General features: G+C 41.3%; 1 protein-coding gene across 1 annotated transcript in view; it reads right to left on the minus strand.

Moving 5' to 3' along the window:
* Nucleotides 1–24,409, minus strand: part of CNTN5 (contactin 5) — a 923,854-nt gene that overhangs the window by 44,813 nt on the left and 854,632 nt on the right. The window contains exons 20-21 of the mRNA XM_006027993.1: nucleotides 5,633–5,703; nucleotides 3,328–3,562 (exon numbers count right to left, since the gene is read on the minus strand). Coding sequence (XP_006028055.1) covers nucleotides 3,328–3,562; nucleotides 5,633–5,703 — 306 coding nt within the window. The remainder of the gene's footprint in view (nucleotides 1–3,327; nucleotides 3,563–5,632; nucleotides 5,704–24,409) is intronic.

Consider the following 24,409-nt stretch of genomic DNA (forward strand, 5'->3'; position numbering starts at 1 on the left):
CCTTATCCATTTACTGTATTGTCACAACTAACCACATTTCTTCTCAAAAGCAAATCTAAGAGAAGTATTTCATCTGATGGAATTCATCTTAGTAGAGAGCAATCTAAGGTACAGACAGACACAGAGATTGAATAACTGAATAACTGAACTGTGACATAGAAACTGTGACCCCATAGAAAATGGGGTCCCTAAAAGTTAGTTCCTCCTCATCTCCAGCTGCATGCCCACTCCCCAAATCTGTTTTTGCTCACTAACTAATCTTTTCCTCTACCTTGCTCTTATGGTCACAGTCTTCCATTGGTCACTCTCCTAGTCTAGCCTTCAATTCCACTTGTTCATCAATGGTGCATTTTTCTCTCTTTATCAAATTACTGCATCCCATTCTGAATTCTTATATTGCTTTCATATGGATCTCTAGTGCAGATCTTTTCTTGCATGAGCTCTAAAATGTCATATTTCATGTAGAAATATTTTTCACTAATAACTTTCCTCTCTTCTTTTGGTGACTTCTATTTCTGCTCAGCAATCATCATTATCAAGCCTTAAAGAAAAAAAAAAAGCCCTTCCCAATTTTCCCTCTAAAAACTCCCATGCCAAAACCTTCATTTTCCATGGTTACTGGAATCCCCTGGTTGCTGAGTACTTTAGGCTTTATTCCTATGTCAGCCCTGTCCTTCATTTAGACTCAACAATTATATATACACCTGTAGTGATAAAATGCAGGGAGCTTTTTTATGCACTCAAGTCCAGGGCATCCATCCAGTCACAACACACAGCCCCCAAACAGATTGCATATCTCTATATTATACATGGAAAACAAACAAACCAAGAAGTAACAGACAAATACATTTACTTACTTTCATCACACAAAGATTCACTCTTTTGAAACTTTTGATTCACTCTTTTGAAACTCATTCACTCTATGAAACTATGAAACTACTATGAAACTATTTTCTTATCAAGAAAAAGTCCCATGTAAGTTCCCTTGCTCCTCACCCCCCACTCCCCGCCTTCTTCCCCTCCCATCCCCTTTGCTGATCTTTCTAGTTGCTTTGCTGAATCAATGGATGTCAGGGATCTCACTCAACTGGGCCTATTTGTAAATCTAACTGGATGTTTATCTCCATCTCTAGGCATTAAATCTACCCCTCAAGATCCCAAGTCCCATCAACTTTCACTGAGACACAGGCTTTTAAGTTCTTAAGTCACTTTTGACCATTTTACCCTAGGCCTTTATGCTAGACCTTTGACAAGAGTGCACTGAATCCATGATGAATAGTCAGTGAGCCCACTGCAGATGCATTGGTTAGGATAACGGTTTGCAGGATCAGCCTCAGGGTTATAGAATAATGTACTGTTGATCTCTGTTCAATATTCTTTCAAATGGAAATCCATGAGAAATGTGCTTTTAGTTCCTCACTCTTTTAAAGCCAATTCCCCCCCTTTTTTCCACAGAAAGTTGAAATCATATTTTTTGTCCTTGGTACTAAGTTTTAGCTGTAATAAATTATTTCATTGTCCCTTTAAATTTTCACTTACAGCACCTTAGGTTACTTACATAAAAATATGTTTATAAATGATTTTTTTTACTGTATTGTCACAGCTAAACACATTTCTTCCCAAATGCAAATCTAAGAAAAGTATTTCACCTGATGGAATTTATCTTAACAGAGAGGAATCTAAGGTACAGACAGACACAGAGATTGAATTAATAAAGTTATAATAGGAAGGTACTTCTGAATGACTGAACTGTGACAGAAAATGGGGTCCCTAAAAGTTATTCCTCTATTTTGCATAAAATACAACAAAAGAAAGCTTAAATTACTAAACCTAAACTGATCACTTGCATCTTGTATTTTAAAGAAAAATTTAGAAGAACAGATTGTTATATTCTTGTAGATTCTCAGTTTTCTCTAAATATCAACATATATAAGATTATTTATTAAAATTCAATGTCATTATTTGGCATCCAAAATGGAGAAACAACAGATATTATATATTTCTTCAGATTATGCAAAGGGAAAAATCTCTCCACTTTTACAAAACTCTTTTTTTTCTGGACTTATTATCAGTGGGTACTGCAGTTCAAATAATAAAAGAACCAACATAAATTGCATTATTTCACTGCTTTTTAATGAACAATAAAGCCAACCATAGATGACAAAATGTCCAGGTCAGATAGATTGGAAAGTCAGATGTCACTTCAATTTTCTATCATTTTGAGATATACTCATTTTTTATAGTGATGTGAAATAATGTTAAACCAAACAATAAAATGCACACAGATTACTGGAACTTAACAAAAAAGAACTTCTCTAACCTTTAGGATGAAGGTATCACAATAATACCTATAATTGAAAGGGATAGGTAGTAATAAGTCATTTAACAAAAATGTTATTCTTTGAGCAATAATATGAAAAAGGAATAAACTTTTTTCCACTTAACATGAAATTTGGTCATCTTCATTAATACCTTACTCTTTAGATAGCTCCACTGAGGAAAGTGAGACTACCTACAAAGTACCACACAGCATGTATAGGGTTGCAGAATTTGCCCTTTAATATTAGAATTGATCAGATTATTTATTGCAAATTATATTTAACTTTTTCAGTTTGCAAATTTTAAACAAACTGATATCCAAAAATATTGTGGATATCCAGTTCTAAAAGTGCAAATAGTGTTGCTCCATAGAAACCAGCTGGATTATGTCAGTTTATACAGGTATGCTCATAGTCATTATCCATAAATATTTGTTGAATAATTTTCCAGAACAATTTTCAGCCTTTCATTAACCATGTATATGATTGCTGGTATGTGTTCAAAAATTGGATATAGTTCTGAACCCTGTAATGGGAATAAATCTTTACTACATTTGAATATGTAAAATGAGACATAGCAAAAAAAAAGAATACTTTTGGTGTCAAATTTCCAAGAAATAATCATAAATGTAGTGAATCTGTGTAACATGAACATTTTCATGAAACCTGGAGACCATCTGAATAATGTACTTATAATGAATAACATAGCTGTCATGAAATACAGAAGAGGCAGTCTTTATTTCTTTAATCTGATATTTTCATAATTTGTGAATGCTATTTATTATGATAACATCACGATCAGAATATTAGGCCTGAGCCAGGTATGTTAATACTCTCAGCTTTCCTACTGGATGATGTTGGGCAGGTTACTTAATTTCCCTGTCTACAAAATAGGGATAATACTGCATATGTCTTTTGTAAAGTGCTTTGAAATGTATTGGCAAAATGCACAACGATAACGGAGGTATCATTTTTGCATAATTTGTAACATTCAGTCTCTCAAACTAACCTCCTTCGGCTGAACAGATAACCACAATATGGCTGAAGGGTCCATCTCCTTTGTTGTTATATACACCAACTTTCACCTCAAAGGGGGTAAGAGGAGGTACACTTTCATCCCTGTAGATGAACTTTGAAGCATCTGAAGATGTCACCATTTTTTCCTTCCAACCTCGTGTTCCATTGGGTCTGAATGCCACAATGTATCCAAATCCTTCCCCATTCTGAAACTCTTCTGATACTGGCTAAAAGGGAAAATTCACTTAATTAAAAGATACACAAACCTTCATTATATTAGAAGGCAATTACTTAACAGACAAATATAAACTGGTTGCTTAACTTGGAAGATCTTATACTATGGCAAGATAGAACTGTATTCAGTATACCTGGGAATATTCTGGGCTAGTCCACTGGTGCTTAAGCAAGCCAGATATCACCCCCCACAAAGTGATGGATATGGCCCACAGCACAGGCTATCAATAGCAAGCAGCTCACCTCAGCCCACCTCTTTCCCTGCCCTGTGCCTTGCTGCTGATCCCTTCTGCAGCCAGGTCCCCTCCCTTTGTCTACTCTTCTTTCCCTTCCACCTCCACCAAACACCACCAGAGAGCAGTAGAGGCCCATGGTGCAACTGGATGGCAAGCCCACAGGCCTGCACTCTGAAAGGTTGAGCTCCACTGGGTTAGTTTCTCAAAGTAAGAATTTGCTTGGTCAGGGTAGTCTTTTTCTGTTTTTCACAGGGCAGACTGACTTAATTGAAGCTATGATGATTTATACCAGCTTAGACTGTCCCCAACATGCTTACATTTCATAGTGACTTAGTAGTTTATGCAGAATTGGATGAGATTGCTTTCAGAGTGAAGCACTATTCAAAGTGCCATGTTCTGGCCTGTAGCAACTTTTTCAACTCTTTGAATTTTAATGATATATTTTGTATTATCTTGTAAAATGACTTATCTTTTATTGTGCAATATCCTTACTGGAGAGACAAAGAATGGTAGAAATCTTTCTAACAAATAAAATATCTGAAATGTGCCCACTTTGCTATGTATAATTAGAACACATAAAATACCTCACAACTTTTGTTATTTTATTTGGCTAATGATATAAGAAGTCTGTGAGGCACAGCATGAAGTCTTGCAAGGATGAAACAAAAGGAAGAATTTAATTAAGTGTTGATAGAAGCAACAAGTTAATTAAAAACAGGGAGGGAGGAAGGAAGGAAGTCCTGTGCCTAATTTGGAGACTGCATTTCCTCAGATTGGTAAAAATGGTCTTTCTTTTGGTTTGCACTATTTGGTATGGCTTCTGTTTGGGGCAGATCAATACAGATTGTGTTATGGGAGATGAGAAGATAACCTAATGTACCAATCCTCTGCTGGTGCAGACCAGTGCAACTTCAGTGCACTCAAGTACATGAAGGTGTGTTGATTTACATGGCTACATCCATGGCTCTCTCTAGGCTTTCCCACCAGACCTAGAGTTCATGTGTCCATATTTTGTTCTTTACCAGATGAATAGTACTGAAGCTGGTTGGGAATTTTATAACATTTTTTTCTGTAGCCAATGTTGATTCATTGATAGAGACTTCTTGTGAAGTATAGATCACTTTTGACAAGACTTTTTTTCAGAAGGCTCTCTGCTCCAGGATTAAATTTATAGTCAGAACATGAGAGAAAAAACAAGTACTTGCTTCAGGCCAACTTAGGTCTCCCACATTATAGGTGAGTGGCAAAACCACCAAGCTATTCCAGGAACACTGTTTTCTTCCTCTCTCTCACTGGAGTTTTTCTACTTCATAAAGAATAAGTAATATTCATTAGGGCAATGACATGAGCATGGATTTTCTACAACCCCAGCAAGTACCCTATTCACCATAATGTTCAGGGTCCCTCTGTTTGCTTTTTCATTGCAATTTCAAAAGCTTGAATTTGTCCCAAAATGTAATAAAACTTTTCTCATAGATGAGAAAGACATATCTAGCCTAGCTTTAGTTACTATTGAATCATATGTAGCTCTAACACTAGAGCCAAAGAAGCAAGATAAACTTTAACAGATGGAGTGAAAAGCAAAGCAAAAGTGAATAAACGTTGGAGCCACTGATATGAATGGTAGATTATCTAAAATATCCTCTACTTGCATCACCTGGAAATGTAAATCCCTTGGAGACATTTACACACACATTTAAGTAATGCTATTTTGTGTTCATATCTTGATGAGATTTCCTGTAGGGGACCCTCAGTACAGTATTTCCTTACTCTGCCCTCACAGAAGTCAACATGAAACAGGACCTTTAATCAGAAAGAGTCCCTTACCTCCCAAGCTATTACTAATTCATGCCGTCTTCCACTTCTGCCACTTACATTAGCTGGAGATGTCTTTGGAACTATAAACAAAAAGGAAAAAAATATTAGAACGTCCCAGGCACTGAAGCAATTACCTACTCCAGGAGACAGTAGATTCAAATCAGTACAAAAATAACAAAGGCAACACATTGTAGTAAAGAAACGGGGCTTGAATTTTCTGATTGCATTTTAGAGAAGACTCCAATCAAGCTAGTGGGTTCACACTGTGTTGAGAATAAATAAAGAATTCTAGTGCAAACAATTTATTTTAAAAATACCATTTTATTCAGGTTCTCCCAAATTTCCAATTACAATTGATTTGAGAGTTATACATAGTATCCTATAAATATCTGATATATATTTTTAAAAGGCAATAGCAAAATAAATCTCAAGAACTGTGAGACATTTCAGGGTTCAAATAAAATCTTGCTAAGAATAATTATATTTGCCTCCAATTTCTTAAGTGACTAGTGGTTTGGGGTCCTTTAATTTAGGAGTCCAACTGGAGACAACCTAAAGGGATCTGATTTTCAGAAGGTTCTGAATGCAACCATTTAAAAATCCCCCCTGCCAGCTCGAATTGGGCACCCACAGGTAGAAGCATCCAAAATTACTAATGCCTTTTGAAAGGCTGGGCTGATGCATTTCCTTGATTTACTCTCTCTCTCTCTCTTTCTCTCTCTCTCTATATATATAATTAACAAACCATATATAAAATGCAAAAAATGACCCCAAAATATTAGTTATCCATGGTATGAGCCTGGTTACGGTATTCTATAAAGATCTAGAAATTTTTGTTGTCATTGAATTCATACAATTTCTTTTCCTTTTTTTCCACACCCAATGAAACTCCTAAAATGACTAACATGGTTTGAATTTATGTACTATGTTTAGCTTATGCTTTCACTCCTTCTTTGATGAAAAGGATTCTAGGATATAAACTTTCTCTTTTCTTCCTCACACCAATACATAAATCATTGGTAGAAATGTATTGTGAGGCATTAACTGTTAAGACCTTATTGCATGCTATTTAGCTTATTTATTGAGTAGCACTGTGCTTTTGAACTACAAAGGGAAAAACACATTTAAATAAACGCACACAATTTCCTCCATTTCCCATGTTGATCATTACAGGCTTAAGTTCAATAAAAGTATGGTTGTTTCTAGATACTCGAAGCTCACACAAGACTTCACAATCAATTTGTAAGGTCTTTTGAAATCTTTAGTAGGTTTACAATGAAAATGAAACAGTGGCACTAATTCTTATCTCACCAATCACTGATGAAACTACTGACTTCACCAGACTTACTTCTAACAGTGATGAGGAGAACCAGGATATTTGTATATCTACATTTTAAAGTCAGTACGTACATACCATATTTACTCAGACATAAGATGAGGTTTTGTTCCCCAATCAGAATGGGGGGAAAGCGCCTCATTTTACATGCACATATGAAGCAGAGCAGGGAGCAGGCAGCTGCTTCAGCTCTGACTCTGGGACGAAGCCCAGGTCAGGACCAGAGTTAGAACCACAGCAGCCTCCTGCCCTGCCCCCACTTCACCTCTGCAGCCTCTCATCCCCTCCCCCTCTCTTCCCTCCCCATTCCTGTAAGGCACAGCTTGGCTCTAGCCTAGGCTGGGGTCTCTCCCGGACATAGAGAGCATGGAAACTCCTTTCCCTGCCCAGCCAATCAGCAGCACTGACACTGCAACATTGCCTGCTTGGCCAATCAGCAGCACCCACACTGCTGCATGGCCAGGCAAGGGCTGAGCTTCCATGTGCCGTACGTTAGGATGAAGCTGCCTGAGCAGTTTCTGATAGTAGGGGGAAGAGAAGGTAAGAGGCAGAGATTGGGGAGAGTTTGTGGGGAAGAGGTAGGGAGTGAGCGGGGGACAGAGGCTGTGGGGAGCTGGGAGTGAAGGGTGAAGGTTGGGGGCAGGAAAGCTGCAGGGCGTAGAAGTGGGTGGGGCAGGTAAGGCGGCCACCTAACCGCCCCCTCTCCAGCCACTGCTTTTCCTGCTGTAGTAGTGGGGAGAAGGATTCACGACAACCTTCCAATACTTAGATCCTCCACCTGGAAAATGATAACACATTTATAAATTTTCCATATATAGAATCTAATATCGTAGGGTCATCTTATATACAAGAAAATACAGTAACATTTTTTAAGATCAAGCTGGCTCTCTGCAGAAATTTCCGAGTTTGAAATATTTCTTGCCGTTTGTGATATGTTCACCTGGGGTACAAGCTGCCTATTGCTTACTTAGTGAAGGTTGATACAGGTATTATTTGCTAGTATCCCTTGACCTACATATGATCAGATGAACAAGTCATGGTTGCAGTTGCATTACTCAGGTGAAACAGAGGTGGAAGGTTTCATTAAGAACTATTTAAATAAATTTAAAACTGCTTACTATTTGTTTGTTTTTAATTTTCCTAGGTATTTTGTTCTTATGCTCTTCAACAACCATCAGAAAATCTTCCTAGTATCCTTATAAGTGTCCTAGTGGTCTCTCATTTTCTAGTACTTGGCAGTGAGATCATATAGTTTATAATATTTCTGATATGTTACCATCTAATCAATGTGCGTAGTGTCATGAGAATGATAAGCAAAGAGGGCACATTCTTTTCTCTAACCCTTGTTTTTCACCTGCACTAAGTATCTTAAAATGTTCAGTACATACCCACTTCTGTTTCTGAAAATTCTATTTTAAAGAACCTGTGTAAAAATACAAAGCCATTGGAGAGGAAATGTTTGCCCCAAGACAGACAAATATCACAGTACGCAGTAATAGGATTCAAGCTCTGTGGTGGTAAGACATAAATAAACTTTTTGATAGTCAGTTGGCAGATACTTAATATTTAATAATCACACCATCATTTCTAAATCAAGCTTGTTCTTAATTAGATTTAAGATCCAACTTCAAATCTTCTTCAGAATTGCCTCTCTGAGGCTTGTTTGGTATACAAGTAGTTTACTTTGATGCCCCATTACTGATTCAGAGCCTTGCACTCCTTTGATATATTCAAGTTGATGGCCTTATTTGTTGCTTAACTAGCAATGCCTTCTTTCCAGGGAATTCTTGTTAATAGCCTTACAATCTGAAGCCCTACTTAAATGAATAAATGTTAAAAGAATAAACCTGTCAAAAGGATGAATTTCCTTTGCACCAAACTAAAATATACATCCATACAGCAAAACCCTTTCAAATTAATAACTATTAAAAGCATAAACGTGACAAAGGAATAAATTTCCTCTGCACTGCACCAAACCACAATATATACAGTCAGAGGGGAACATTCTGAAAATGAATAACTGTTAAATGAAGAAAACTATTAAGAGAAAACATTTTTCCAGACACCAAAGCTGTACATTAACAGTTCTCCTTAGTAACATTACCTATATATCACAGTATATAGTTTTATAACTATTAATCACTCATAAATTGATTTTACTGCCACATAATTAGAGCCTTCTTGATCTTCAAAATATTATTGGCAGCAATACAGAGAGATACTTTCACACTACATTTTAGTGTAAAAGCCTAACCAGAAAGACACCATCTCCTTGTATGTGACACAGGAATATCCCAGGATTCTGGAGCAGCACACTTTTGCCTTTAAGGCTCATTAAAGGTCAGACACTTGGTGTCAGATCTTATAAATCATCAGGACCTCCATTTGTAGTGCAGTGACCTAACATGTTACTGTGCTATTGATTTAATATAGCAGAAGGCAGGTCAGGGTGATACCTTAGAAACTACCTTATTCAGAGAGGTGATTGCTTTTGTAGACAACTGCCTACTTCATCAGATGCTATGGTTTAGCTAATACCATTTATTCTGCATAACCAGAATGAACACACACTGAAAATCTATCAAAGACAAGAATACCCAATCACCTGTCAGGGCACATTTCTCACAAGACAATCACTCTCTCTCCAATCTCTTAGTTCTAACCTCAAAGGGAATTTACAAAACACCTTTCACAGATGAGCCTATGAACTTCACTTCATTAACCTACTGGACACAAAGAATCATAGACTCAATACAGACATTGGATTTAAGACACATGATAACCTGCCTAACATCTGATAGCCCAAGTAAACCCTCTATTATTCACCAGCTATAGTCTGATAACCAGGTCTACATCCCCCTTTGTCCCCCTACCTTTTTCTCACCCACTGACTGCCTCAATTTGCATTTTCACTGACTGGCATTCTTGCATACTGGCCTCTGGCTTCTATTCTACTGCAGATGCTTCCTCTGCCTGATGAAGGGTGTTTGTAAGCTTCCAAAGAAGAATTTTTTCAACTATTTGAGCTGGTCTAATAAAAGCTATTGGATTTACCCAAAGAACCTTGTATGCCTATGGTTTAACTTAGGTCCCTGACATACCTTAAATTTGTCCAAATGGCTTCACTGTCAGTATGGCCTGTATAAAAGCAGGATTTGTCTGTGAGTGACTGACTATAGCAAATAATAATCCTGTTTAAAAATCTGGTATCTTATTTAAAAAAGAAATTATAATAACATTAAACATGATTTTAAAAGAGCTGCCTTTCACAGTAGCCTAAAAAAAGCCCAAACAAATATCATCTAATTCTCTTGAAAAGCCAACACAGGAAATCTATTCTTGAGCAGTTCCATGAAGCATCTGACAGTACTCAAAACATAAGTGAAGAAAGGGCTGCCTGAGGAAAAAAAGGAAGTGCAAAAAGCCTAATTAGTATAAGCAAGAAGCAGGTTGTCCAAAGATTCATGAATAACTTGTCAGTACAATCTAAGTGCACTTTAAAACAACATTACATTTATTTTTGAGAAAAACATACACACGCAGTGTTGGCTTCAATGAAAGTACTGTATAGAGACTGACTGGATTCTGGTAGTAGTAGCATCAAATGAAAATAGCGATTAGAGTAAACATAGCTTAACTGTGGTTCAGTAAAATTATTTAAGTACTGCTTTAGCCACCGAGCCATGAGAGACAAAGCCACTCAGGAACACAGACTCGTGCCTTTCAGAGACTGGTAATACTACAGAAGGTTTTCTTAAGTAAAAGAATATGAGTAGTGCTTAGGATTCACTTGCGTCTACTCTTATGAAAACCAAAGGTAAAACTTCTCTTGATTTCAATGGGATGTTGAAGTTGGCAGATGTTTTTGAAAATTCCATCTATTTAAAATGAATATTTAAAACTAAGGTAATCTTTGAGTGTATGAAAATGGCCTAGCATCATTAAAGTCAGTAGATTTTTACTGCTTTGGGGTAGAGAGTAGTTTTCCTGTACATCTGTCGACTTTAAACAGTTTGGCCAAGAGTGACATTTGCAAAAGTAGTCACTTTTGTTTTTTCAGTTTGTTGAATGTTTTTAAAATCATTTCAAATGGACTTTATCTTTCCTGCATTTTGTGGTTTTGCCAAGGAACTGAAAATTTTTTACTCACACAGCTCCAGTGAAATTTAGGCCAAGGCTTGTCAGTTGAGAATGTAAAAATTGAAGCATCCACAAGACTGCTGTAGCTACTTTTGAAAAATACCAGCCTATCTAAATAACATGAATTTTAATAACATGACATTAATTTATAAGCATACCAATTATGGAGTTAATTCTGTGTTTTCCCTCTAAGGAAGTGATAAGAAATCTTCATTCAGCCTTTTAAGTCATGATGGTCAAGGAGAGGTCATTACAAATAATACTTTTATAGAATCTCACAGTCATTTGTGAGCATGTCTACACATGTTCATTAGCCCAATTTAAGGTGCATTAAAGGCATGTGTCTACATGTGTGCACCCTTAATGCTCCTTAAAAATGACGCTTTAAGGCTATTTGGGCCTAAATTTGATATCTGCATAAAGCAGGTATCAAATGTATGTGTGAATAGTTAAACTGCATTAGCGAACATGTAGATGGGCTAATGTGCATTAACACGATGTGTGTCCATTGACTTGGGACTAACATTAGTCTTATGTTGGTCCGCACATCTGTGTTAATGCATATTAGCATATGCATGTGTGGATGTGCACCTAAATTGCCTTAATGTGCATTAGGCAAATACTTCTTAAGTTTAGGCGCATGTAAAAGCATGTGTAGACATGCCCTATTTGTATTACAATAGGGCCAAAAGTTCATAATTAAGATCAAGACACATTATACTATACACTACATAAACATAGACATAAGGATAATTCTTGTCCTAAAGACAGTACTGCCTAAACAGACACGATAGAGGGAAGTGCAACTCTGATAGTGACTTGCTGAACATCATAGGATCATAGGAAAGTAGAGCTGGAAGGAACCTCACAAGGTCATCTAGTCCAGCTCCCTGCTCAAGGTAGGATCATGCTAGAGTAGACAATCCCAGCCAAATGTCAGTCTAACCTGCTTTTGAAAACCTCCAAGGATGGGGATTCCACAATTTTTCTGAGTAGCCTATTCCTATGAATAACCAGCCTCACAGCAGAAAGTTCCTCTTAACCCCCAACCTAATCTGTCTCAGCTGCAGCTTGAGGCCATTGCTCCTAGTTCTGTACCCTACAACCACAGAGAAAAGCCTATCTCCATCCTTTCTGTAATTGCCCGTCAAGTATTGAAGACTGTTATCAAATCCCAACATTTGATAATAGTCTTTCAGCCTTTGCTCTTCAGTCTTGTTTCCTCATAAGTCTTGTGTGAGGCTGTCAGACTAATTTTTCAAAGGTATAGCTAGCCACTGCCTTCAAGATTAGGTCTCAAATAACAAAAAAAAACCCTTCAATTACAGGGTTAATTTAGTGGTGAACCCAACTCTTGTCTGCCATGTCTTGATGTAAAAAGGACTTCTATCAGGAGGGTTGAATTTTAAACACCACTAGATAATAGGACCTATTTTAGTTTCTCTTGTGGTTCTGAACTCTTGTAACCCAACTCAGTGATGCTGAAAATTCTCCCATTCTTATTATGAAAACTCACTGTGTTCATTCTTATCATTAATTATATTTTATTGATTAAATTATTTTTCTTCTTTGCTCTTTAGGTACCTCGGATCTCTCCCTCTCTAAAGTAACAGATGTGCATCTCCAAATACTAACAGGCAGCTTCATCAGCCTCAGGTAAGTACAATGTCCAGTCTTTATCAAAATAGTAAAAATAAAGAAGGATAACCAACAAAGTGAGAAGAAACCCTTCTGGGATGTGGTTACTCAATCCACCCTTCTTTTAGAGATATACATATCCAGCAAAGGACATTCTTCTACCTTTTAACCTGACTATCTGCATCAGAGATTCAATCTCTAGAGCCTGTCGTTATGTGTAGTCACTAGCTCAGCTTGCCCCTTGAACCATAAAAACTAAAAGGAACAGTTGTTACTTGTTTCCAAAGGGCTCAGCCAACTCCTCCTGACTAACCCTCACTCTCTGTGCAGTTGTCCCAGCTCTGGCACCACATTCCCAGAGAAGCTTCTTCAGCTGAAGTCTCTTGGCTTAGAATAATTCTTCCGAGCCCCTCAGCCAGCTGACTGCAGGCTCACCGCTGATGCAACTATCCCACCTGTCTTCCCAGACTCCTTTTTGTGTGGCGTCACTCCCCTTATTCTCATCTAGGCCCTTCACTGTCTCTCTCTCTCTGCAGGGCCGCTCTAACTTTATGGAACAGTACTCTGGAAATGAGGGTCACGGGGAGCTCTCTTTTGCTTCACCGGCTCCTAGCTATTCCTGGGCAGCATCAGTACCATCTTTTCCTCCTTACATCCTGCTACATCATTCAAGTAATTTCTCTCAGAGCCAGGAACCAAGACCAAATTTCTTGTAGCCTAACCTGCTGTTTTACTTAAAAGCCTATGCTTTCCTACTTGAGGCCTTCATTATGAAGACTTTCCTTGAGTGTATTTGTTATATAAAGAACTCAAACATCTTCTCTAGGAAAACAAATTTGACATTACTTTATTTTTCAGTGAGGATGAATTCTAAACTTGTCCTTATAGAAGTGTTTGTTCAAGGTTTGTTACAGCTTTTATTTGTTCTTTAGATATTTTTATACCTTGTTTACAGTTGCATTTTTAAATATATTTTCTTATATTTGTATCTCAGTTCAGAAGGAAAAAAAATTGTCGACAGCTTGACAAAAATTTTTAATGCGAGGACCAAAGTAGCAACACATTCAGCAGTTTGTTGTTCTTGATTGTTTTTCCTTAGATATCCTCTGCACTACACATCTGGGAAGCCGACAAATGTTAAGTGAAAACCCTTGTATAGTGTGAAAGGCTAGCCCTCAAGTTTTTACCCTCCCAGGAAAACATTTCATATCTCATCTATTTAGAAATCAGATGTGAAAATGTGTCCGCTTATCTCAGGCAGATGATATACATTTGCAAGTGACTGGAAAACAATGGAGAAAAAAACCCAAATAATTTTGGTACTTGCTTTTCTCCATGTTTAGGACATGAGATATTTAGGTATCAAATTGGGTTAATTGCCATTCATTTTCACTATTTCATGCATTGCTGTATCACACTGTCTGAGTACCTCAAGTACCACCTTATGGGGAAGTAGAATCTTAAATGCTTTAATACAAATATGAAGAAAATTTTGAATGACAAGTCTTGTGTTTTTTGATTCACTTGCCTGGTACAGATAGTATTGGATTGTGCACCAACAGTATTCCATACTATTTAGCCTACTGCTTTTTAACTACATCTATGTAGGAAATTATTAAAATATTCTATTTTTCTTTTTGTAGCTCCTTCAGGCTCCTCCTTACCTTCAAAGGCCTTAGTTACACAGTTAAACATCCCCAATCTTTTTTCAGTAGAGCCTTGTATCTGGCCGTAAGTTAAAATGAATTGTAATCGATAAAAAAGCTGAAACTTTTGTCCAGATTAAAACAAGTCAGTATAAAGCAGTCAGTCTTACACTGGGACAAATTTTTTTGTTTAGCATAGAGCAATGAAGAGCTAATTCAGAATATAGATGATCTTAAAAAAAAAATTCTGTATGCAGTCTGCTACTAACAAATATCACCAGCCTATTAGCTTACAGAATCAAGTTTGCATGCACAATTAGCAGGTTAAACTCTGATTCTACTCAATTTCTCTCATCCCCATGTTTCCCCATGAATAGATAATGTAACTGATGCTCTGCCCCAGGCTCCAAATGCCCGGCTGCTTTAGTGGAATGTCTGGCATGTTTAAATTCATGTTATTGGCTCTTTCCACCTTGTGGACCTGTAAAATATGTATCAAGGCTAGAACTGACAGAAATATAGCAGCAGACTATGAGTTAGATGTGCCAGAAAATCACTGTCTTATCCATTCCAATGAAAGGAGCTATGAAAAGCAATCATGTTAACTAAATATGAACTAAGTAACAAGATTAGCATTTAATTAGAAAATTAAGGCAAGTGGAAACCTGTTTATTATTCCATCATTTTCCTGATACCATTCCAACTTCCAAAGGTATTTTTAGAAAATGTACTAAAGTCTTGTTACTGTTGTTGGTAAGAAAGGATGAAATAAATAAGGGGAGAGCGAAAAAGATGGCATACTTAAGTCAAACTTGTTTATGTCCCTAAATCACAGCTTCCGATTTCCATTTAAGCATAGAAGACATGGCAGCTGCTTCATACAATCACTGCAGTCTATAGTCTATACAGGCATCATCAGGCCTGTGGCTAGAAGTGAGGCAGAGTAGCACTGTTCCACTAGGATGCATGTTTTCCTAAGGCTCCCACATGTGCAGAAGCAACTGGCCTGTTACATTTGTGGGGCACAGCTGACTTCACTCCATTTGGCAATGCATAAAGACGTTAGCACCATGTCCACGAAAAGAATGAAGTATTCTACTACATATACACTTTTTGGAAGTATTTGGATCTAAGTGAAACCTGAGGCTAAGTGAAACCCAACCCATGTGTGTCAAGACTTTATTAATTGCTTGTTGGAAAAACACATGGAAGATGAAAACATACAAAATTACTAAGGGAATAATCTCAAAGGGTGTTTTTTTGTGTTACAGGGGCTGTTTGTCCCAGTGAAATCAAGCATGGAGAAACAGGACAACTATCTTCACTGTACAAAAGGAAAATTCTTTGAGTATAACAGCAGAAAGCAATAGGAGACAAACACATCATGGAAGAGTGTCCACTACTGGAAGGCCTGCACACACACACATAACATTGAGTACGTAACTGGGTGTATCCAGTTATTCTTAGAAGAACAAGTGTTAGACTCCAATTAACAACTGAGATTGGCTGGAGATCAGGAAAATTTCACTGCCTCATGAACTAGGAAATGAGAGAAAGTTACCACTGGCCTCAGTAGAGAAAATCAAAGTATCTTCTTCTGTCTAGTTTGGCAGTTAAAGTCATATCCCCATAACCAGTGCCATAGCAAAGAAGTTTGGCAGCTGGGGAAAGCCTGCAGTGGCAGCCCACCCTCTATGCACAGATCCAGGGGGCACATGCCCCCCATGCTTGCCTGGGGGTGCACACAGTGGCAGGAGCCTATCTCCCCACACCCCCTTGGATGAACTGTTTGTGGCTCCATCCCATGTCCTGCCCCAGCTGGGCAGCGCCTGCCCCGGTCCCAGCCCCTCTCCTCTTTCACCGGGGAGGTGGGGTTTCGATCTTCCCCCTGCCCATGCTCCTTCTCTCCCCCTGCTCCTTCCCCAGTAGAGCCACCAGCTGGATGATGCTCTCCAAGCTGGCCACGTGCATGCTGTGGCTGTGTGCATGCACGCAGCATTTATCAGTGACATTATCAGACACATCAGACACATTTTTCAAAATATTTATAACAAAATATTGACTCACAACTCGCCTGTTGGCACCCCTTTGTTTTGGTGCCCACGGTGGTCGCCCTGCTTGTCCCTTCCTTGCTCCAGCACTGCCCATAATGTATGGTTTGAGACTTGTCTGTAATTATCAAGTACTCTAATGCCAAGAGTGACTGATTGGAAAAGAAACCTTACATGTGTTCCTCACTAAGCCACATATCAATAGTTCTCATAAATAATGTCCCCATATGGGTGGCATTCCAGTAAGGGCACATTTCATAAAGTGGAGCTTACGGTAGATTTCATTCATATGGAAATCTACTTAAAACTCCTAGTTTACAGCACCACATGGGGAAGGGCCCAAGGGTTTGCAGATCAGGCTATAAGGTTGTCAGGAGTAGATGAGTTAGTTTCTGCATGGTAATATTTCCAGAGCAGTTGATGGATGATATAAGCAGCGAGTCTTTAAGTGAACACTGTACTTTAACTTTTTGAACAGGAAAACTTTAAAAATCCTCAACTATATTTGAATTTTATAGTACTACCCCTCACCTATATTGTTTTAACATTATTTTTGTTTAATGCAAGTAAATAGATAGAAAGTCTTCAACATACCGTTGTCCTTCTTTTTACATTTTTCATACTATGTTTATATTGAGTTTAGGAGACATGTATCTTCACTATCCTGTCTGCTAAACTAAAGTGTTCTGTCAGTAGAATCAGACATATGTGAATGGAAAAGAAAAGCCCCTCTTGTTCAAAGGTCCAGTGTATCAAGAAAGGAAAAAGACTAGTGGGAGCTGCAATCCTGATGCCTACATTCATTTAGTCAGATTAATACAGTGAGTTCTTTGGTTTGATTGATGATAGCACATAACCTGGGCTCCTTCTCCTCACTTGTTTGGAGGTGTAGGATTGTCACCAACAATGCAGAGAATTTTCTCAACCTCTTTAATTTTCCTTATACATTTCCTGTAGTGAATCCAGGAACAGGGCAAGGGGGGCATGGCCCCCTGACTTTGCCTGAGCCATGCATGCACAGTGAGCTCTGAGCCATAGGTGATGCGTGGGGGTGGGGGGCAAGGGAAGTCATGTGCCCCCCCCTGAGATTGGTCCTCACCAGCCAGGGAGTGGGGCAGTGCCCCGCCACCCCCAGGAAGCACCGGTTTTGCTGGCGGCACTACCGGTTTTGTCGCCAGTACTTCCAGGGTTGGCGATCAGCTGCTGGGGGACTACCCCCCGCAGTTGGCAATTGGCTGCTGGTGCCCCCCCAGAGTCAGGAGGCTCCAGTCGCCCATGCTCTGAGCTAACTTTCAAGTCAGCACAAGCTTCTGCTGGAGCTCCATACGAGCAGTGAATTCACCAACTGATCAGGAGTAGGTCTGGCTGGATCCTTTGCTTTTGTGTGGCTCTGGAGCCCGGAGGAAGGGGCGGGGGCGGTTGAGTGCTGTTGTTGTTCTTCCTTCTCCCCTTTTCCTGCTGCTTGGTCTCTGGATCTGTTTTTGTATATTTCTTCTGTTTGACTTCTGGCTCAGTCATAACAACATACTGCAAGGTGAGATCCATGGCTGTGTCTGGCTATTACTTTGCCTCTCTTCAGGTGTATGGTTTCTATTTGTTTGGTTTTTATCATCAGAAAATCTTTGCAGGCATAAAAAGTTTATAAGTCTTTTTCTTAGATGTAACCCCATATTTTTGAGTGCCCTAAACACTAGTCCACAGTCAGGCATCCCCTTGCACTTGGTCTTTCTGGTCTCACAAATATTTAATTCTTTGCTGCTTGCACCTCAACCTTCCTGTGTCCCTTCTGGAGGGATACCCTCTGAGGGGGCATCCAGACGAGCATGGGTTTGCAGTATGTAGCACTGCAAACATGTCTGCAGCACCACATGCGTACAGTCAGGTGTTTTCCATGTAAGAGTGTGCTGCCCATGCTGCTCTATTTTTTTCCCATGTTTTTTTTTACCCCTGGATATCCAGGGGCCAAAAGCACCCATGGAAGAAAAAATTGGAGCAATGCATGCATTGGGCATTGTGCATCACTGAAAAGCAGAGCTGGGCCGCCTTGGGCTGTGCTGTGGCTTCCAGCAACACTGCCTGGTAGGAATGCCAGTGCTGAAGCCGTGGGAGGCCCCCAGGACCCCAGGTAAGGCTGCTGGGGCCAGCACAGTGCTGGCCTCAGCATCCCCTACCACCCCCAGGGTAATTTTCCACACGCCAAAGAGTGTGGCATGGGCATTCCCCGGGGACAAGTAGTTGTAATGCAAGTTGCGCTGTTGCTACTTGTCCTTGGGGAACCAAAAATCCGTGCTCATGTGGACATGGCCCTAGGGTGCATCCACACTTGCAGCAGCTCAAATAGCAGCAGCACAAAGATTGTGCCAGAGATTTGTGCCTCAGCATACATGCCTGAACATACACTTTGGTGTGGAGCAAATTGTGCCAGCTGGGTCAATCTGACCCTGCCCAGCTCCTCCCGGATATTTAGTCAGGGAGAGTTAGAGACTGGGGCCAGCACAAGTGCTGGCCCCAGCAGTATATAAACCTGCCCTGCCGAGCAGCTCAGGGCTACTTGCATTCAGGAGCTTCCGAGTCCCAGCCAGTTGGTATCTGGGGACACTAGCCCCTTGTGCCAGCTGGACTTCTGAAACAGACCTAACCTAGAGTGGCCCCTGCACCCTCTACCCACTGCAGCAGTATAGCAGTGGGGGCTGCTGCCTGGCTGTGACCTACTGCCATCTGCAACAGCATGCAGCCCCATGGCTGTGCACCTGCCAGACCCAGACAGGGATCGCATGACCACCTGGGCTGTGGTATAGGCACAGCAGCGGAGCCTCCTGCACTTCTGGGACAGTTGCCAGTGGGCTGTAGCTGCACAGCTGGCCTTTCTGCGGAACTGCTGTCATGTTTTCTGGTGCCCTGACCTTGCCATCTAGGAAGCTATCTCTCAGAAGATGTGCTCATTGTGGTGGCCCACTTTGAACTGTCAAAGCATGTCCTCCTAGCCCCAAATGGCCAGGAGGTCAGTCACCTCACCTGCCCTCCAGCTGGATCCCTGCTACTGGCCCAGGGCAGGCTCCTCTGCTTGGGTCCCACTACTTGCCTCACCACAGAGATCCTGGTGTTCCCTGTTTAAAAAGTGAAAATTCTCTGATAAACCCCCACAAAATCCTCTCATTAAAATACCTAAAATCTGCATCCTTCTGTGATTAAAATGAAACACCACTATATATAGAGAGAGCATTTGGGCAATGTTTTATTGATATATTTAGAATTTTAAAGTGATTTGGAAGGCTACCAGTACCTCTATCATCATAATAAAATGAATTCTAAATAGCTATACACTTTGGCATTTGCTTTTGTTTTTTTAATCATAGAAAAATCAGAGCTTCCCCTGCCCCCTTCACTCATCAGGATGTGGGGCACTGAGCAGCACTGGGATGCCAGTGCTTGCCCCTGCCCTTGCCTCTCACTCCCAACCCACAGTCTCCCCCCCAGTGCCTTTTACTCTTGACCCACAGACCCTGCCTGCCCCACATTAGCTCCCTCCCAGCAGCAGCTCCATCACAGCACCAGGATATGAGTCCAGCTGCAATGTCCCACCCACTGCTTTGTGGCTCTGAGCAGTGCCAGCTCTTACTGTTCTGCTCCCTGCACCTGTGCCCCAGGCCCCAGAGATTCACATACCATTCCTGGGAAGCCCTTGACTTGGACTCTGGGACTGGGCTGGGCAAGGTCCTTCCCTTCCAGGCTGGCCTCCCCCTGCACAGGCTGCTCTAGAGGGGTAGGGGGGCTCTAAGCCTGGCTCTGGCAGCCTCCTATCCAGGGTGCTCCCCAACTCCTGATTCCCATCTCTCTGTCTCTGTCTCTGTCTCTCTCTCACCCACATACACACAACCCTGCTCCCACCTCCACCCCTCCCCCAAGTCCATCACACCTTCTAAGTGGTTCCTGGGACTAGGATATCCCCCAGACTGGGGCTACATGTCCCAGCACTGGTGTGGGCATGGGGCAGGGTTGCACATGTAGAGCATGAGCTTTGTGGTGGGGGGGGTGTTTTGGGGGTATAGGGTTTGTGCAGGGATTTGGGGGGTGTGGGACTGGTGGGTGGGAAGTGGGGTTTGTGGGTGGATTGTGGGGGGACTGGGTGGGTGGGTCACCAGCCACCCTTCACAGTACACAGTCCCCCCTACAGCAGCACGAGGAGCAGTGACCATGATGTGCTCAGCACTCACTGCTGGCAAAGCCCCCCAGCCCTGGACAGCTGAGACCCAGTGCCAGCTATGCTGCATGGTGTAGGCCCAGCCTGGCCTGGTCAAGGCATGTGTGCCTTGCCTTCAGGAAGGACTGGGCTGCTCTTGCTCTCACTCTCACCTGGGGTCCCAACACCGCACACAAGAGCCACATATTGTGCTGGGCCAGGTTCTGCTGCCAAGTGCCCCATATGCTGTTAGGCCAGGTAGGCCCCATGGAGGCAGGACCTGGTCTAGTCTAATGCACAGCCCCTGAGTGTGGTGGCAGGGCCCCAGTGACAGGGTTTGGTTGGTCCTGCCCAGAGGTGTACACCCCTACGTTGGGCCAGGCCAGGCCCGTGCCATGTGGCATAGGCTACAATGGGTCTCAGGCAGCCAGGGCCACTGTGCACCATGGTGGGGCTTTGCCAGCAGTGGGTTCTGAGTGCCCGATGGCTGTTGCTGCAGCTGTTGGGGGAGGGAGGAGCGATGTGCTGTCAAGGGGCTGGGCAGAGGAGACACTCCTCCTGAGCAGTCCCTCCCACCACCACACAGTCCCCCCCCGCACACACACACACAGGCCCACCCCCACACAATCCCCTCCACCCCACCCTATCCCCCCCACCCCCATGTCTCTACTTACCAGGGACAGTGCCTGGGTCCCAGTCACCGCTGCAGCCTGCTCCTGCTCCTATTTGTCCCAGCACACTGCCTGGCAGCAGGGGAAGGGGGCAGGCATAGAGATGCTCTGGCCAGGTGTCAGAGCCTTTCCTTGGAGGACTCAGCCACCTGAAGCATGCCCTGCACCACATTTTTCAGTAGTTTTTTTTTTAGTATCTGATTTCCTAGTATCAAATTTAGAGTCTACGCTGCAAATGTGCAATGTGGGGAATGTTTTTTCATTCCCATTGTGCCTCTTTCAGCCTTTCAAACTGCTTTGAGATACCACAACAGGCATGTGCACACTTTTCTGGAGGCACCCTTAAAGTCTATTTGCCAAGACTCATAAACTTCTTAAGCTATCATTTCTGAGAGTTTGTATAGAAACATATGAGTTTAGCTATACATGATGCCAAACAACACAACCAAAGAAGAACTAAGTCTTACTGAGGTTGGGATTTGTATCCTGATTCCTTCCTATTCCTTTTTGGTATATTTGTCTGCCAAGTCCACCACTGAACCCTTAGTAGTGCAACTGGTTCTACTAGCTTGGCTCCCAGAGATGAGACGGAGTCCAGTTACAAGACTGCAGCCTTTGAGCGCGAGCTCTTCAAACTAATGACCAACAGTGCTTTTTTTGTGTGTTGCCCCTGGCTTTCTTGATTGCTCTATGAAGTTATGAACTTCTAATTTTGCATTTTAAATCAATAACATCTAGATTTTTTTCCAGAGACATAGTTTATTACATTATCATTAGGGTGCTCAGTTTTTAAAAAACGCTTTTCTGTTAATAAATCTCTTGAAATTCTAAAGGAGGAGGAGAAGAGGGAGAGAGAGATGGAGCATTTATTTATCAACAGCCTTTTAAATTTTATAAATAGACAAAAACTGAAGTAGCAACAACTACTTTCTGGTTCACCATGTTATCTTTGACAGATAAATAACAAATTCACCATTTACTTCAGCTTGTTCACAGGCTCTAAATGGCTTAATAGGCAACTCTATAGAATTTAACATGCCATGCTCCAAGGCGCACACTTAAAACTAGAGCAATTCTGTAACTAAAACTCTTATAGAAACAAGAAGCACCAAATGGGGAAGGGAAGGTACTAATAACAATCATGTAGTATGTCTCTTTCCTGTTTTAATTTATGAATCACAAAGTTTTCATGAAATGGCAAATGAAAATCTAATGGCTCATGACACAGTTAATCAGCAGGGCTTGAAGATGATCATTCCTATATATATGCATAAGCTTTCACTATCTGAGTTGAAGAAGCTGCTCCAGGAACTAAGAACAGAAGTAGGTGGTATGCTGCATGTGCAGCTGCTGTCAGATAGGTTAACATCTTGCACCTTACATTTGTGTCATTTATCCCTATGATTTTTCTGTTCCCTCGTATATATTAGTAGTTGAAGTCTGAGCTAAATCCAAAATAACTCTCCAAAGAAACATAAAAATTGCTGAAGATGGGCAAGACTTTTCATGAGGTATATTGAAAAATGAAAGAGGAAATTCAACCTTTAGTAAACAACTAAAAGGGGTGGGTAGGAAAGAACATGCACAACATGAGAGCAAGCTGTATGATATCCTTACACCCCAGGTGGTGATAAAAATATTCACTCAGTCTAAAATATATCTTATCCATTAAAATGTACAACCATCCTGTTATATACAGGATATATATTCATAAATCTGGAAGAATACAAGCTCAGGGATAAAACTTGGCACCCTAAATTATTCCGAACATGTTTGTGTCCTCTCTGATTTGCATCAACTGGCTAAACAGAGAAGTAGTTAACACATGTGGGTTCAAAAGAATTAGTAGTTCCAGGCCTTCATACAGTACAAAATCACAGAGTGCATAAAGTTAGTGGTAAAAGCTTTTCTGAATACTATTTCAAATGACAGTAGCTCATGTATATTTTATATCATTTTCTTTTTCTCCCTTTAGACTGTAATTGAGTGAAGTACACAGAATATGAAGCACATGCTAAAAAAATGAGTCAGACTCAATGCATCTTGGAGGGAATATATAAGATAGAGAAAGTTTGATAAGTTGCATCCTTCAGCACAAATGAATAGACATTTAAAAATGACCTAAATGTAGTTCAGTGCCTGTATAGTGAACTCTATTTATAAAACAACAACAAAACAGTTACTTAAAAAAGAAAGGAGAGAGAGACAATATACTTCATTGTAACTGAAACTGATATTGAAAAAATTAGTCTGAATTAATTCTATTGTGTTTGGTCTGTGTAAATAACACATATGAGCTTTCATGCCATAAAACAATGAGCTATGGGTTAGATCAGGGAAGGGCAAATATGGTCAACAGGCCATATCTAGTCCACTACTTGATTCTATCTGGTCCATGGCTGCCCCCCATGGCACTGTCCATCTTCCTCCCTCTCCCATGGAGGAGGCACCGGCTGGCCAAGGTAAGGGTGATGCATGGGTTGGGGCTGGGGGGTGGGGTGCAGGTAGGCAGGGACGCTGGCACCAACTTTTGCAGGGTCAATGCTGCTTGGCCCCAAATGAATGATTACAGCAGGGCCAGGGGGAAGGGAGGCATGTGCACCATGCAGTTCCTTTTTTTTTTTTGTGTAGGCCATGTGGGGGGCGGGGCAAACATAGTATGGGGAGTTGAAATGTACTGGGGCACAGGTGGGTGGCAGGGGATGTCGTGCTTGTTTACCTTCGCAAACTGTCCTGCCTCCCCCCTGCCACACTTAGCTGAGCGGAGCTGGGGGTGGGTGGCAAAGGCTGGTCCCTGCTCACTTGACCTGGGCTGCATATTCCCTCACATGCCTGGCCTTCCCACCATCCCACTGCCTCAGGCATGGTGCCACCTGCCATAGCCCCACCCAGGAGGGCTGGGAGAGGCAGTTTGAGGGAGCTCCACCAGTAAGCAAGCCACTCCGTGCCCTGCTGCCCTTCTTTAGCTGCATGTGATAGTTGAGCTGCCTCTCAGCCTGGCCTTAGGGCTCCCCTGCTGTACTCCTCCCACCCCAGCTCCTTCTTACCAGCACCCATCCTCACATCCAACCTCCCCAAGGCCTCCCTGGGCTGTGCTTCATGGCTGGGCTTCACTGCCTTTGGT

The sequence above is a fragment of the Alligator sinensis genome, unplaced genomic scaffold (genome assembly GCF_000455745.1).
Source record: "Alligator sinensis unplaced genomic scaffold, ASM45574v1 scaffold18_2, whole genome shotgun sequence".
Classification (NCBI taxonomy): Eukaryota; Metazoa; Chordata; order Crocodylia; family Alligatoridae; genus Alligator; species Alligator sinensis.